At 49.0% G+C, this 16,762-nt stretch overlaps 5 protein-coding genes across 5 annotated transcripts; all 5 read right to left on the reverse strand.

Moving 5' to 3' along the window:
* Positions 1 to 160: 160 nt before the first annotated feature.
* Positions 161 to 7,749, reverse strand: N7457_004958 (reducing polyketide synthase sphB; the record flags this gene model as incomplete). Its single annotated transcript, XM_057176003.1, has 5 exons — positions 161 to 1,535; positions 1,601 to 2,016; positions 2,082 to 2,366; positions 2,422 to 7,153; positions 7,208 to 7,749. The coding sequence occupies 5 exons, from the start codon at positions 7,747 to 7,749 to the stop codon at positions 161 to 163; spliced, it is 7,350 nt and encodes a 2,449-aa protein (XP_057033050.1).
* Positions 7,750 to 9,119: 1,370 nt separating this feature from the next.
* N7457_004959 (uncharacterized protein) lies at positions 9,120 to 9,711 on the reverse strand (the record flags this gene model as incomplete). Its single annotated transcript, XM_057176004.1, has 2 exons — positions 9,120 to 9,370; positions 9,408 to 9,711. The coding sequence occupies 2 exons, from the start codon at positions 9,709 to 9,711 to the stop codon at positions 9,120 to 9,122; spliced, it is 555 nt and encodes a 184-aa protein (XP_057033051.1).
* Positions 9,712 to 10,425: 714 nt separating this feature from the next.
* Positions 10,426 to 11,421, reverse strand: N7457_004960 (uncharacterized protein; the record flags this gene model as incomplete). Its single annotated transcript, XM_057176005.1, has 3 exons — positions 10,426 to 10,993; positions 11,054 to 11,277; positions 11,341 to 11,421. The coding sequence occupies 3 exons, from the start codon at positions 11,419 to 11,421 to the stop codon at positions 10,426 to 10,428; spliced, it is 873 nt and encodes a 290-aa protein (XP_057033052.1).
* A 687-nt stretch (positions 11,422 to 12,108) lies between these two features.
* On the reverse strand, positions 12,109 to 14,151 carry N7457_004961 (H(+)-transporting V1 sector ATPase subunit B; the record flags this gene model as incomplete). Its single annotated transcript, XM_057176006.1, has 9 exons — positions 12,109 to 12,425; positions 12,488 to 12,665; positions 12,720 to 12,760; positions 12,828 to 13,416; positions 13,472 to 13,633; positions 13,687 to 13,722; positions 13,794 to 13,813; positions 13,899 to 13,983; positions 14,053 to 14,151. The coding sequence occupies 9 exons, from the start codon at positions 14,149 to 14,151 to the stop codon at positions 12,109 to 12,111; spliced, it is 1,527 nt and encodes a 508-aa protein (XP_057033053.1).
* A 472-nt stretch (positions 14,152 to 14,623) lies between these two features.
* N7457_004962 (uncharacterized protein) lies at positions 14,624 to 16,415 on the reverse strand (the record flags this gene model as incomplete). The annotated part of the gene is made up of 3 exons (XM_057176007.1): positions 14,624 to 14,746; positions 15,602 to 15,930; positions 16,082 to 16,415. The coding sequence occupies 3 exons, from the start codon at positions 16,413 to 16,415 to the stop codon at positions 14,624 to 14,626; spliced, it is 786 nt and encodes a 261-aa protein (XP_057033054.1).
* Between the last annotated feature and the right edge of the window lie 347 nt (positions 16,416 to 16,762).

Below are 16,762 nucleotides of genomic sequence, written 5' to 3' on the forward strand. Positions count from 1 at the left end.
ATCAGACCTCGGAGACACAAGGTCGAAACCGTACGCAATCGAAGTTTTGTTTTCGATTAGCCATATATGTATCTATGGATCATACATGCGAAATCAGGATTTGGAATTGGAGGGAAGTCTCGTGGGCACATCGATCTCGGGGAGTAGGGTCCTAGGCCATTCAAACGGGCTTCTCTGCAACCCCATTGAACAACTTAAGCATACCATTCGCAGCGTGCTCCCCAAGGGCATCAAGGCTTCCCATTCCCATGAGTTCAAGTACACTGATATCGAACCCGAATGTCGTCTTCCACCACTGTCTGATCTCAATTGCCACGAGCGAGTCCATTCCCAGATCAGACAGAGAGCAGGAGGTGACAAGGTCTTCTTCAGGCTTCAACAAGAAGCTAAAGATCTTCTTTCCAATTTCCACAGCCAAAAATTGAGCAGAATCAGGTTGGTCCAGTAGCACGGCGCCGGTCTTGGCCTCTACGATGAAGGCGTCCAGGTCAGAGCCAGAAGTCGAGCTTGAGCTGACACCGGCCCTCCCAATGTTATGGAAGACTGCCATTCGCACGTCCTTCTTCCAGATCAGGCGGTTCCTTTGATCGCCCATAGGCACATTGGGGCGAATGCCAACGCTGAAGCTGCTTGCAACTGCTTGTCGCGAAGAATTGGACATTGATGTCATCGCTGCTTCTACAGCTTTGAGAAGCTCGATCTCTGAGACCATACTGCCAACACCACCGGCAGATTTGAGCCTTTGTAAAATCTCCTCCCGCTCGGAGGCGTAGCCGATGCCGTCAACGACGCCAATGTCAATAGCACAGGCTGGTAGTCCCAAGTTCACTCGATACTGCGAAAACGCGTCCAGGAATGTGTTGGCTCCAGCATAGTTTACTTGACCTGGTAAACCAAAGATACCAGACACAGAGCTGAAAAGGACGAAGAAGTCAAGATCTGCCTTGGCGGATACTGAGGCTTTGTGGAGATTCCACGTTCCCTTGACCTTCGGATCAACAGCTGTGTCCCATCCTTCGAGTGTCATGCGACTAAAGTTCTCGTCACGAAGATCCATGGACATTTGTAATATACCCTTGAGCTGGCCATGCGCCTGTGAAATTGCCCTGGTCACATCCTCAAGATTAGAGACGTTACCACGAACAAACTCGACCCGGCATCCCATGCTGGCAAGCTCTTGAGCAAACTCCTGGTGGAGTTCGCTTAAACCCGCAGAACGCGAAAGATATATGAAATGACGTGCCCCATGTTGTGCCATCCACGTGGAGATGACCCGACCCAGACCTCCGAGGCCACCTACAAGTAGGTATGCACCAGAGCCGTCGAGTTGCGTGGGTTTCTTGGGTTGCTGGATATTTTGTACGGCAGTCACCTGGCCTGACGCATCGCGCATCGACACAACAATCTTTCCGAGATGAACACCCTGTTGCATATAGCGGAAGGCATCGTGTATGTTATCAGAGTCAAAGACCTTGATGGGTCTGATAGGATGAATGTGGCGCTCTCGAAGTAGCTCTACAATTTCCTTCAACAATCTGCACGGTATGTTAGATATCAACTATCCCAAATCGAGAGGCCCGCATGGTTCACAAATACTCACTTCTTCGCAAGTGTCGGCTTTCGCGAACAGATCTGATCAAGATCAACGCAGCAGTAACTCCGGTTCTCCAAGAAAGGAGTCATATCAAGTTTTGCAGAGCCAATCAAGTCTCGCTTGCCAATCTCGACCAGTTTTCCAAACGGCGCAACACACTTCCATGTAGCATGCAGCAGTTCACCAGACAAGGAATTCAATGCCAAATCGACACCCTCACCATTTGTCTCCCGCATGATGTCCTCAACAAATGAGGTATCCCGGGAATTAAGAATCCTGTTTCGTGGAAGACCAAATGTATCCATGAGATACTTGACCTTCTCCTCATTACCGACAGTTGCATAAATCTCAGCACCAACCATCTGAGCAAGCTGGATTGTAGCAATACCAACTCCGCCGCAGGCACTGTGGATGAGAATCGACTGTGGAAAAAAAAAGAAAAATCAGAATTTGGATCAAGCCGTTAGAGGATTGAAGGGAAACTGACCTGTCCTTTTTTCAAATTTCCAACGTCGAAAATGGAGTATAACGATGTACTGAACACGCAAGGCATGGTTGCTGCGTCGTGAAAGCTCAAGCCACCTGGGATCTTCTCACACAGGTTCTCGGAGACAACCAATTGACTTCCAAACAAACAACTTCCGACAACCATGACGCGGTCGCCAACTTTCAGATTCTGTACCTCTGGACCGATGCGGCGGACTATGCCGGCACCTTCATGGCCAAATTCATTATCTTTGGCTTCAACAATGCCCATGGCACATAGGACATCCTATGAAACTAGTATAAGCATGCGTTACTTCATCACCAGTTGCATAATGGCCTACCTTGAAGTTCAATCCGGTTGCGTAAGTGTCAATTTCCACATCATCCCCCTTCAGGATCTTTCTTTCCTCCTGGGCCCAATGTAAGGCAGCTAAGCGTCCGGACTTGCTGCTTCGAAGAGCCATGCTGCCTTCTGCGTCCAAGATTGGCTCAATCCCATCCTGCGCTGAGAAGAAGTGATACCTTCCAACATGAACAGTATTGTCCAGAATCGCGTATTCGAATTCAGGCTTGAGTGTCTCATCTTCTTGGCGAACCTGGAACCTCTCAAACACGTCAATCAGTTTTTCTAAAGAGGAGCCAACATCATCGACCTCGCAAGTAGCAAAGTCGAGTAGCAGCTCATTGCGAATTGTCCTGGCTATGCCGTTGATCTGCGCAAACCTCGGATCCAGGCATCGGATCTGCGAGAGCCCAGTCACCCAGAAAATACCACGATCATTGAGGGTTTCCATCATCTGCTTGAAATTTTCAAATCGTTGATTATCCATGTTTTCAAAGAATGACACCTCTTCGTCAAGCAAGGCAAACACATCTTGTCCGACAGGCAGGGGCTCTTCTCCAAACTTGATATGATTAACCAAATATTCCCTGCTCTCCAGAGCCTGAATCACAAGGGTTGGATCCTTTGATTCTGAAAGGGTCAGAAGTGTGATTTGTTTCTTGGGCGTGATTTCAACTGCCGGCCGAGCAACGATCATAGCATTGAGCTGATGAGGATACGCTGTATCCAGAACCGAAGCATCAGGTGTTCGGAACCCAGCAGCTTCGAGTTCCCTTGCCCAGCGCTCAACGCCGATGTATGGCTCGTCAAGTCTACCGTCAGCCTCACCGTACCACCAACCGGCCAGAGTTCCAAAGATATAGTTGATCCATTTGCACGTAGGAGTCAACTCATGGAGCAAGAACCGTCCATTGGGATCAAGCAACTTTTGAATATTGCTCAAACTCTCATTCAAAGATGCAGTGGCGTGGATGACATTAGTAGCCAGAATAAGGTCATATTTCTGACCTTCAAAGCCTTGATCGAAGGGGTCTTTGCTGATATCAAGGCTGGAATATTCGATATTTGGATAATTGGCAAAGCGCTCTTTTGCAGCAACGAAGAAACCTGATGAGATATCCGTGAAGGTATAGTTCGTGTACAAGATTCTGTCGCCGGGCGTCAACTGTTTCAGTATGTTGGCTGTAGATCCGCCTGTTCCGCCACCGATCTCAAGGATGCGCAGATTAGGCTTGCTGTGGCTCAAATGCTTGAGGAATTGGGAAATATCGCACTGATCCATGGCATCATAGAGCTTGCTCAATACATTATCAGCGAGAAGAACACCCAGGGCTTCAACTTTGCCAGTGAAAATATCCTGAGCATTGTCGAAAACTCTCTCAATAGCCACGGCCAGATCGGCCGCATTAGTTGGTCGCATTTGTTCCACAAGTTGCTTAACTCTTTGCTGAATAGCAGTATTTTCAAGAGTTTGGAGATCTTCCAGATCCACAGACAAGAGGTGTTGATCAATCCATGATCGATACTTGTCCATGTGACTGATTGGGGTGTCTAATCCTGCAATGGCGCGTTTTGTGTGAATCATACACAAATGGGACAGTTCCGTCAAGAGGGGCATATAATAACTCCGGTCGATCAATGGCTTAATAAGAGCGTTGGTGTCCAGGAAATCGATGTGTGGAGCCCATTCTGCAAAGGCAGTAGCATCATCAGCCTTGCCAGCATCTTGATCGTCCAGGACTGAGAGTTTAATTCCAGAGCTCCGCAGGGCAACCTTGCCATCAGCAGCAATGCACTGCCCACTACCGGCAATGGAACCGTTTGGAGTATAAGATGCGGAAGCTCTAATTTCAACGTTGTCATAACAGCGGTAGATGAACATTTCTTTAATGTGAGTAGGAACCAGCATCTTGGTGACCTGGTCCGCATAGCCCTTGGATGCAGCAACGCTAAGAAGTTGCAATGACGCGTCAATAATCGTGGGATGCAGATGATAGTCTGTACCATCGGTACCCTTTGCAACAAGCTCCGATGTTGCATTCTGCGTTACGGTATCGGATCGGATGTGATCGAGGCGTTGGAATGCTGGGCCAAAGTTGAGGCCAGAATTAGCCATGGAATTGTAGCAACGAGCGGTATTGACGTTGCGCACAAGAGAGTTTCTCTTATGAGTATCTTCAACATGCTCACTGTGCGATCTAGCTTCACCAGAGCAGTGCTTGGTCCAGCCGGTTCCGTTGTGAGAAGCGATGGCGAATTCCCACCATTCACTGTCGAGGGAATCAGTTAAGCGATGGCGACGTAAGGTTGTCATAATCTCGACTGGAGGACCCTCATTCAAGACAAGAGCGGTGCTAACAATCACATTGCGCAATTTGAAACCCTCCTCTACCCCGGTGACCTGTCTCACAGCCTCGCCGATCATCGCCGCGTAGCAAGCGAAGGGGAAAACAATATCATCGCCGACCTTATGGTCACGAATCCAAGGTGCATTGTCCAAGTGGAATAGATTTCGGAAAAGAACATCGAAATCGAGACTCTCCGTTACTCGAACACCAAGGAGGTCATGATACTTGTATTCGCGGTGTCGCCATTCCTTGGCGAGCCGGGACTCGTACCAGTAAGTTTTTGAGTGATCCCATGGGTATCTGGGAAGATCTGGGAGAGTCAAGCCCTCGTTAATGACCCTACTCAAGTCAGGGACGGCATTGAGGGCATGGAGCTGTCCGATGGCCGTTAGGAATGATTCCGTGCTGTCCTGGTTGCGAACGAATGATGAAATATAAGGAGAAGAGTTGGAAACGTGAGCTTGTATTTGCCGCAAGGGGCCCGCAAGAGCGGAGTGCGGTCCAACCTCCAGTAATACCATGTTCTTTGCAATCTCGTGTTGCATGATAGATGAGACTGCAGAACGGAAGAGCACTGGCGACTGCAGGTTCATCTGCCAGTATTTGGCATCGAAGCTCTCGGCATCAGTGAGGAGCTTGTTCTCAACACTGCTGAAGAACAACTTAATTGGAGTTTTGGCAGACACTTCTTGTTCAATCAAAGCACGATACTCATCACCGATCTCAGCCATATGATGAGAGTGATATGCCTTGTCCACTTTCAGCTGTCTGGCCAATATATCAGGGTGATCGTCTTTGATCTTGGCAAGGACAGCTTCGACTGCCTCGCTATCGCCAGCAAGAGTAACACTCTTGGGCGAGTTCTCGCAGGCAACAACAACTCCAGGCTGTAGATATTCCTGAGCCGACTCTGTGCCCATGCCTATAGCTGCCATGGCTCCCGGTTTTGTTTGCAATTTTGTGACCTGGCCTCGATAGAATGCAATTGTGATTGCCTCTTTGGCTGTGATAGCACCAGTAGCATAGGCAGCAGCAATCTCACCACTGGAGTGCCCTACGACGGCGGCTGGCCGAATTCCAACGGAAGCTAAAGTGTCTACGAGAGCCACTTGGATTGCCGTGCAGAGAGGCTGGGATAACTCCGAAGAGCTCAGCCTGCTATCGTCTGGTCCCTTGAGAAGCTCCTCTTCAATAGTCCATTCCGGGACATGCGGGAGCGTTTGCAAATGCGAATCAAGGGCTTGGATGGTCTTTTTAAACGCTGGATAAACTGGATTGTGAATCATCGAGCCTCCCATTTGTGGCCACTGAGCGCCCTGGCCAGTGAAAACCATCACTATATTTGGTGCATCGCCTGATTTTGAGGGGGCCGAAGTCGTGAGCGAACCCAGGGGGCTTTTCACAGAGAATGCCCGATGTGGCAAGTGCTCCCTTCTGTTGCTCAGAGTGAACGCTAGATCGGCAATTTTGTCTGGGTTCTTCTGGATATAAGTTGTGTAGTTGGTGATCATCTGCTTGAGAGACTCGGCATTGTTTGCAGAGTACACAAGCAACTGTGGTGATATAGTATGTCGAGGAGCAGCGGGGGCGACACCAAAGCTCCGAGCTGAATCGAGCACAACGTGGGCGTTGGTGCCTCCAATGCCGAACGAGTTCACACTGATCCGCTCACTTCGAGCCTCTGGCCAAGGCATAGCCTCTGTAGGGACAGAGAGTCCATACTCTTCCCACTCAATATTGGGGTTGGGTGCTGAAAACTTGATGTTGGGAGGAATGATATGATTTTCCAAGGACAACACCGCCTTGATCAGGGATGTGATGCCCGAGGCTCCTTCGGAGTGACCAAGGTTGGGCTTGACAGACCCGATTTGGATGCCTCCAGAAGGACCAAACACTCGCCCCACAGCACGGGCTTCAATGGGGTCTCCCACTGGTGTTCCTGTGCCATGACATTCGACAAAGGCAGTCTGGGAGTAATCTGAAATGCCTGCCACTTCATATGCGCGTCGGATCATAGCTTCGTGTGAAATATCATTAGGGACATGGGGGCCAATTCCAGCACCCCTTCCATCACTGTTGCATGCTGTTGCTCGGATAACCGCTCGGATGGGATTTCCATCCCGGATGGCATCGGCTAAAGGCTTGATGAAAACAGCAGAAACTGCCTCGCCTCGAGCATAACCGTTGGCATCGGCGGAGAAGCTCTTGCAAGAGCCATCGGGCGCAATTACACCTTGCTCAGACATGGTCGCTGTCATGCCTGGTGCCATTATCAGGTTGGCGCCACCGACGATGGCTCCTTCACAGTCACCCCTGGAGACGGCCAGACATGCTTCGTGGAGTGCAACAATCCCTGCTGAGCAGCCTGTTCGTACAACCATGCTGTTCTCTTGATTAGAATACCAGGCTTTATTTGAAGACCATGGATCAACTTACCTCGGTCCCGTTAAATCCATTTCATATGAGACTCGATTCGGCAGCATGAAGTCTCCGTATCCGCTGACTCGATGTTGGCCATACTGCTGATGTTCTTTGACGGAGATCTCAAGCCAGTCTTCACCAAAGCTCCCCATGTAGCAGCCAATTGGTCGTCCTTTCCATTCTGTTTCACCAGCATCTTCCATGCACTCTCTGGCGACTTCCAGCATCTGTCGGTGATGCGGGTCCATCCGCTCTACTTCCACCTTTCCCATGGAGAAGAAGGACGTATCTACAGAAGCAATATCAATGCTTTCATCCAAGAAGTAACCGTATTCGGTTCTTGTGCTCCCCGATTTCTGCGTCTCGGAGTAGTACGCGGCGGCATTATATCTGGTCTTTGGCACTTGGCCACGGGCATCACCTTTCGAAAGCAAGAAATTCCACAATTGCTGGGGTGAATGCAGGCCTCCGGGAAGACGTACGGACATTCCACAAATGGCAATTGGCTGTGGAGCAGCCACCTTCGGCCTATCCGCATCTAGCATCATGGGCGTCATTGTTCCTGTTTTCGAGGTTTGCAGTGGGAGAATAAAGACAAAGATGTCTGAATTGTTAACCAATATTCCTGAAAACCGCGCATTATAAATGGCATTGTTTGGGATTCGGAGCTAACACCACCCGGCCCCGGTCATGGCGCCGCGGCCCACCACAGTCCTACCATCCTCTCGCCGTCCTATCCCAAAGGACTCATTTCAATTCATTATACCTCGCTAGTGGTTGTTTTCATATTGCAGGACATTATTATAAGGTTCTCGGTGTTACACAATCTATCCTACGCACGGAGTAGTAGAGTACTCACATGCCTTCCCCAGGCAGTCGCTATACCTACATCATACGGAGTACTTGGTACCTTGTTCACGCTGTCTTTTATAAGGATCTTACGACACTACGTTACATGAGCACAAGCCTAGATAGACCCTCGTTTTCTAGGTGCCTAACGGTGTATGGAGTACGGAGTACATCCTGGCCCAAGCTCAATGCACATCATCAAACTGGCCGATACTCCGTGCTCATTACAGGTATCTACATGGGTACATGTTTCCATCTCACCGCGTCTTTAGGTTTCATGCGAGGAGGTGTTCTTTTTCACTGCTGCTGGTGATTTGTTCGACTGTGTTTATAAAGATCTAATGGATACATGCGTGCCTTTGCGGTGAAGTATGCATAAAGCTGAACCTTGTGAAGACTTGGCGTTCCTCGTCGGCTTAGCGCATTCATCTTTGTGCATATCGGCTGTACGCCAATTTACGGAGTACAGAAGCCCTGCAGTCTGGACTGATCGTCCATTTTGGGGTGCGTTGGCCGATACGGAGTACAACAATGGCATTGTAGTAGTGCATTGGCGTGGTAGATCTTGTGTACCCACTTTGGGGCTTTATTCTGCTGTGTGATGCATGCACGTTTAGGAGACTCTGGGCACTTTGATTCAAACTCCATACCTACAATTTCGATACGAACGTCGTGAGGCCTTTCCTGAAGAAAGCACCTGTTCTCTGGCGAGCCCCTGAACGAGGCCAAGAGAAGGGACTTCCCGCTTCCTGGAGGCTCGAGCGTCTCGGATTTCTAAGGGCTCTGTGCTTGTGGAGACTACGGAGTAACGAGCGAGAGGTGCCACGTCGGACTTTCGACTCTCCTGTGGGAATGGTCTATTTCGCTTAAGGGGGGGGGATTGGCACTGGTGGGAAGAAAACCGGAAATAGCAACCGTTGGGCGCGTGCGCTAATTCAACCCTAATTCTTCCAAAATGATTTCTTTCCACGCTTCCAGAAACCCCGAAATGAATCGATCGTCATAGAAAGCGTCGTTCCAGTTGATAGAAAGCTGCATTTCGCCATTCTAAGTCCATACGTCTGCTAGTAGGAGGCGATTAATGACCGACGGCTACCCACCATTCCTCTACTTCAATGTTCATGGCTGCACCTTCGTGTTGTGCCTGTGGATGATCGATGATTATCCCAATCGAGCTCAATTCCGGATGAGCCGGAGCGTGTAGGGGGTCATCCGGCTGCGTATTCAACAGATCGAGAACCTTGCCAACATATTCAGCCAAAAGTTTGAAGATGTTTCGTGGTTCGTCTTTGCTCAAGTCACGACTATATACCTTCTGTATGCTGCTGGCTATAGAGCCAAAGTCCTTGGAAACGTCCAGATTTACCTATGCTAGTCGGAATCACTGTGTGGTAGACGCTCACTGCTGTTTCCGGGCCATTGAATGGCGCGGGAACATACTTGCGCAGGTCAATTACATTGAAACCCGTATAATTGCCACCTCCTTGTCCACGCGTCTCTGGGATAAAGTCTCGTTCTGCATATGGAAGTACGGCTACTACTAGGGCTGCGTGGATCGCCGCTGTGACTGTCAGGCCACGCGATTTACAGACTGTGATGATGCGGCTCGTTGTCTCCAATGAGAAACTGCATCTTATGCGTCGCGAAATGGTCGGTAGCGCATCTCTCATCTTTGTCGACGATAAAAGTTTCCTCGATCCACTTGTTAATCTCTGTAGTTGAGGGGACAGTATAGCAAAATCGACTGCTGTCTTCAGTCGCCGTTGCCGCAATCTGTGGTTATTGCTGCCGTAGAGCCTTCCATAAATTTTGCACTTCATGCGCCGGGGGAAGAGACTTGAGACGAAGCGTGCTTGGGATGAGGTAAAGTTGTTTGTTCAGAGAGGCACCGGCGTCCGCAATCGCACGGTAGAAACGCTCCAGTGAATCAAATGGACGTTCGTAACCACCGGGAGAGACTTCTTGCCGGCTCAGAATGCAGTGAGAATGTCGAAGATGAATAGGAGGTCGTTGCCCAAGTAGAATAGTATGCCAATCTACCTAGGTGGATTGGAGCTAGTATATAGCAAGGCCAGTTGTAATCGGGTTATCCAAGTAAGGTAAGTGGCCGATTTGGTATCCCTAAAGAGCCTCATACATGTGGATCTTAGTACTTACACAATCCCTGCTGTACTAACCCCCAGAGGTTACATCAGATAGGCCTGAGCATGTTGGGCTTATTTTTGGGTCTCAGCGGGGGCTAGAATCAGGCTTGGGGCAGGATTGGCATTCGGGCTGTTTGGAAAAGAATCTGGGGTCTTGCGAGCACCACCATCTTTTGGAGAGAAACGTCCTGATCATCTGCATTCAAGATGCGTCCCCTTTGCGCATACTGCAGTTGAACTTTAAAAATCCGTCTGTGAAGATATGCCATTCCATCCATCGCAGACCGCCATTTTCTCCTCGCAGTTGACCCTGATATCTCTCAAAGCACCCAGACCAATTGGCAATCGCAGCGGCAGCTTTTTTCTTTTTACGCACCGACCCTCGCCTCTCACTGCCTCGATGACGAGTTCGCAGGCCTTGATTGGATCACCTGGCTGATTACCATTCCCCGCATTGCAACCATCCTTCACGAGCTTGTTCAGCTCCTCGTATTCCGGCAACCGGTTGGGGACGTCATATCGCATGTTACCCGGGGCCATGACCGCCGTGCGGACATATCCAAAGACCGAGAGACAAGTCCGAATACCGAATGAAGCAACCTCCAACGCCAGGTTTGGAACCAATTCATCCATCATCCCCTTCGCCCCGCTATAGTAGCTTGCACCCGGGGCATCGTAGTAGACTTCTACCGAGCTGGCAAAAAGAAGAGTACCAGTTTTTCGGGCGCGCATGAGAGGTAGAAATGCGCTTGTAAGATTGAGCGGGCCCAAAACATTAACACGCAGACTGCCAGTAAGCATTTGTTCGCTGTTTCAAGTTTGTTAATGCAAAGATTTCCGGTCTGTTGCATAATAGATCCATGCTTACTCGAGCTCCTCAAATACTCCTGCTTCGATGTAACCCGCATTATGGACAAGGACGTCCACATGGCCGTACATTTGCCAGGCCTCCTGTGCCTTTTCAACAAGCTCTACCTGCGTAGCCCCCAGATCAAGTTCGAGAACTGCAGCGCCGGCTTCTTTGAGTGAAGCAATACGATCCACACCGGAAACTGCATTGCCTGGACGCGCTGTTGCAATAGCTCGATCGCGCTATACAAGGCCATGAGTGAGAAGTGATTGTGACCAAGAAGCAAAAGACATCGAATAGTGTACTCTAGCAAGGATTGCTCGAATAAGGGCCTCTCCCAGCCCCGATGAGCAACCGGTAACCAGCCAGGTAAGTTGTTCGGGCATGATGAACGGCGATCTGTCGAAGTACCTACGTATATACTCTGTAGAGCAAACAGTATTGAAGGGATTCAAATGAGAATATTGAAAGCCTCTGTTGGCTCATTGCTCCTGCCACCCACTTAGGCGTAACCGCACATCCTTGCACGGTACTTAATGCGGTCCCCGAGCCTGAGGTACACGCAATGAGCATCGTCAGGGTACCTCTCCTTCAAGGATCAAGGCTTCAAATGAGAACTTGCTGGTAAAAAACTCATCTGTCAGTTTCCTCCCCGGTAACCCGCTCGAGCAACATTTGAAAACATATGATTTGCCATATGATTATTTAGGGGGTTTGCCCAAGATTTAATATTCCATAATGCAGATGTCCAAGAAGTATATTGCAGCTAACAGATTAAGTCAGGAAATGGAGAAAATCATCGCGACAGATACAGCGGCGAAAAAAAAGAACTTGCAACGGGACAGAGAAAATACAGATCGGCTACAGCCATCCAAACACCGCTTTCATTCCCCCTCGATACGGCCGAGCAAGCTCCGAGACTTCAAAATCTACAAGAACGAACGTAAGAAAAAGTGTGCCTGAAAAACACCAAAATGATCATAGATGGTAAGTCTTTGGAACTGGAGAGAGTGAGGTTGCCTGCTGTGGGCTAGTCCCATACAAGCCTATAAACAAACAATCATGCAACAAGATTAAGCATCGATAAGATTGGCACTTTGCTGCGCCGTGGTATCTTGGTGCTCGCCCGAGTTGTCGCGGGTATCCTTGCTAGCAATCTTGCGAGCGGAACGGGCGTAGAACTCATCAAGCGTACGCTTGGGGATACGGTTGAGGAGCTCTTTGGGGTAAATGCGGAGTAGGTTCCAGGCGATGTCCAGCGACTCGAAGATGGTGCGAGACTCGTAGGCAGACTGGCTGATGAAGGTGCGCTCGAATTTGTCGAGGAACTCCAGAGAAAGCTTGTCCTCGGCAGAAAGGGCATCTTCACCGACGACGGCCTTCATGGCGGCTGTGTAGTATGTCCTGTCAGAAAGAGGCATGGGGCGGGTAGGGGTAACTATGAAAACTTACCAGCATCGCGACCGATAGCGTACTTCGCGTAGAGCTGGTTGGACACATCTGAATGATCCTTACGTGTGTGGCCCTCACCAATAGCAGATTTCATAAGACGAGACAGTGACGGGAGCACGTTGATAGGTGGGTAGATACCCTTGTTGTCCAGTTGACGATCAATGAAAATTTGTCCCTCCTACATAGAATGTTAGTTATAGTACTTTACTTTCAAATGTGGAAGTAGACTTACGGTAATGTAGCCCGTTAAATCAGGAATTGGGTGCGTGATATCTGTTTGATGAAACAGAAAAGGTTAGTTCTCTGACAGAAAGTGGGGGAAACAGAGGAAAGCTCATACCATCGTTAGGCATAGTCAAGATAGGGATCTGAGTAATGGAGCCATTACGGCCCTCAACACGACCAGCACGCTCGTACAGAGTCGACAAATCTGTATACATGTAACCAGGATAACCGCGACGACCAGGAACTTCTTCGCGAGCAGCAGAAACCTCACGCAAAGCATCACAGTATGCTGAAAGATCAGTCATGATGACAAGGACGTGCTTTTCAAGTTGGTAAGCGTAGTATTCGGCAGTCGTCAAAGCGAGACGAGGAGTAATAATACGCTCGATGGTTGGATCGTTGGCCAAGTTCAGGAACAGTGTTGTACGCTCCATGCTGCCGTTCTCTTCGAATTCGCGAGTGAAGAATCGAGCAGTCTCCATATTAACACCCATAGCAGCGAAAACAATGGAGAAGTTCTCCTCGTGGCCATCGTGGACGTCCTTAGTGGGCTTGACCAGACTTGCTTGTCTGGCTATGCTTGCTGCGATCTCGTTGTGAGGCAGACCAGCGGCGGAGAAGATAGGAATCTTCTGTCCACGAGCAATAGAGTTCATAGTATCGATAGCAGAGATACCAGTAGAAATCATCTCCTCGGGATAGACCTAGGGAACTGCGTCAGCTCCATGACATGTACGTAACGAGTTGATGGCATCATACCCGAGAGTAAGGGTTAATAGGCTGGCCGTTAATGTCCAGGTAATCTTCCGCAAGGACCTTAGGACCCTTGTCGATAGCACGTCCTGAACCATCGAACACACGACCAAGCATGTCCTCTGACACACCAAGCTTCAAGCTGTGACCGGTAAACTCGACTTTGGTCTAATTCCAGTGTCAGCGACTCTATAAGCAGTTCTTCCGACCAGAATCCTTACCCTCTTCACATCAACACCCGAAGTACCCTCGAACACCTAGCAAACCGGTATATTGTTAACGTCTATCACGGCAAGTTGATCGGATCGGCATAGGTCACGGTTCGTACCTGCACAACGGCGCGGTTGCCTATAAATATCAAAAACGTCAGCAAGTCGTTCTATACGCAGTTCATAGCAGGTACATGAGTACTGCAACAGTTTGGGGAGCTTACCTCTGGCCTCCAACACCTGACCGGAACGCTCTGTACCATCGGGCAGTGTCAGGGAGACAATTTCGTTGTAACGGGGGAATTTGACCTATATCGCAACACACAATATTAGCATATACCTCCATTTCCGGTGTCAGGCTATCCCCGAAGGTCTTACATTGTCGAGGACGACCAGCGGTCCGTTAATGCCTCCGATGGTGTTGTAGCGGATGCGGGGCTTGATGCTGGACATCCGGGGGTCGACGAAATCGGCCATGGCGGGCGAATTTGATCTTCCACGGGCACAGCGCGTGAATAAAAGGGCAGATGGGATTCGAGCAATGCGGGATGGACTGGGGGTTGGCCAAGCTGTCCGCTGAAGCTCGGGCGGTGACGTGGCACGTGATAAGATTACGCCTTGGCCTGTGACCTCCTGAGATCGGGGACCCAGAAGCTGGTTTATCAAAGATGCCTGGTTTCTAAGGCTTGACTCATGCCCCAGGCATGAAATTACCGAAAGGGGAAAGGCCAGGATTAGGTAAGGTTACTACTATAATCGCGGGGACCAGGTGGGGGAGATAATACATCCATGAGGGTGCCAGACTAGATGATTTACGTACATCTGGATACCACATGAGCATGAAAGAACAGTCACACCCAATCAAGGGCATCGCTGGGGATAAGAAGACTGAGTGTAGTGAGCTCAGGCAAAACTCTCTCGAACTTGATGGCCTTTCCCTTTAAAAATCTTACACTGCCCAGATGCGCTCAGCAATCTCTTGGAGCTCTTGCATGTCCAGGACGATATCAGTTTTAACCGGACCTGGAGCTACTCGTCGCATGAGCAGCTCGAACGGGATGGCGAGCGGGAACTGTGAAGTGGTAGTCTCTTCTCCACTTTGATGCTTAGGAATAATGATATGCTGAGTCTGTCGAGGCTGAATATTCACCTATTCCCGTTTGTTGATTGTGATCATAGGTTTTCTTCGCTTAACTTCCAGCCTCAAGACTATGTTGACATTCTTCGCTTGCAATATATACATTTATGAACGGAGTGATCTTCTTTGCAGTCCACAGTTTCCACGGGTAGATTACCTCATTGTGAGCGAATAAAGCAACGGAACCTCGAATTGCCGCTGTTCTTTTATGAAGGCTTTTCTCTAGCTGAATTCAGTTATCCGTGAATTAGCTGTCTCAATATATCGCAATGTCTGATAAGATGTATAGAAGTTGATGTGAAAGGGGAAGAATCGCGTAGTGTGATCGACTCAACTTTATGTATGTATACAGCAAGTGTTTCAGGTACCTAAGGGCTAGCTCGAAAACAACCATCTACCAGTGAACCTGTGTGTAACGCTAAAAAGATATCTGACTTGTGCGACTATATACAAATTGACCTAGTCTACAAGGCGGTACAAAGCACCACGCAGCCATCACAATTTAACTAGAGATTGCACTCCCAATGAATACCACTTCAACGGCAGCAAATCTGTACCACGGGTCAGTTAGGCTCTTTTCATGTAACTTGATCTCCAATGGGGAAAATTAGAAGGGATAACATACGTAGCTGTGGCAGCAAAGATCTCCACTCTTCGTGCAGTGCTGCAAGTTGCAAGAACCCCTGCAAAGACAGCCGTAAATGCAAGAGTTATACAAATCCTCTTCACCGTGTCCTTGACTATGTAAAGAACAAATATGGCAATCACCGGTAAAATGGATGAAATTACAGTTGCAAGAACTGTGCTCGCCATATTGACTCTCGAGTCATCATATGAAATCAACCCGCTCTCCTCATCAACAATCTTGCCAAGTCCGTGTTTCTCGCCCCATGTGCGATGGAAGATACCCACGGCAAGACGAGTGATTCCCCGCGAAAATATATCCATTTCGCCTGTTGGTGCCCAAAGCGTCAGGTAGGCGGAGGGATCTGGCTCGTCCCATAACTGATTTTCGGTGCCTTTCTGAAAGTTATCACCTCCTTTAGAATCTTGAAGCCAGTCTTGGAGAAGGGCAAGATGGGACTTCCGCGGCCTTGCTATTGAGTTTATAGTGTTAACTATGCTTTCAGTTAGTGAACCAACCCCAAAACCAATGATTAAATCCTTTTAGCAAACCTTGTAATAGAAGATCATCTATATATCATGTCAGCTCAAGCTATGAAAATCCCCGGAAAGATCTCCAACATCACACCGCGAACATAAACATACTATAGTCTTTCATCTTCTTGCGTAACTGCAGGAGAAGATCATGCTGCTGGCCCTCGTCACCTTTAGATCGCTGCAACAGCAACAAGCGTTTTGAAAATTGTTGTCTTGTGGTATTACTCGACGCATCATCCAAACGGTGAAGGAATTCGAACTTGTTTCGCAAGTCATTTATCTCAGCCTGCAAACTGAGCAGATTTATGATGTTTATTTCGTTGAAATTCCGGAAGATAGCAAAGCCAGCGTCCTTGCTCATCACATTTGCAAGCCTGTGGTAGCCCTGGGGCTTCCTGGCGAGGATCTCGTTTATGGCCATGGCGGGTTGATTTGCGGCCATCTTGTTCATCTGTGAAGTGAGACAGAAGAATGCAGCAGGCACTGGCTCGGAGTGGTTTGGCGATCTCACTTGCTATAGCCTCCAACACGTGATGTCAGTGGCTATCGAATGCGCTGGACTTACAGTAGCTGGACTCTCCCAGCCAATCAACCTAAAGGTGAAAGCGCCTGGCGTATCGCTTGCACCGCCACTATTTTGAAAAGAACGCCCGGGTAATTGAACTCGTATTCAGTATTTATAAATATACATGCCGATTTCCCCAGGCCTCAAAATCCATTGGTTTGTCTGCCGCCGGGGATGTCAAGATGGCGGATCCTCTGACACTCACCTTTGCCATTATCTCTATC

Source organism: Penicillium paradoxum (assembly GCF_028828445.1).
Source record: "Penicillium paradoxum strain IBT 22861 chromosome Unknown utg000004l_segment0_segment0, whole genome shotgun sequence".
NCBI lineage: Eukaryota > Fungi > Ascomycota > Eurotiomycetes > Eurotiales > Aspergillaceae > Penicillium > Penicillium paradoxum.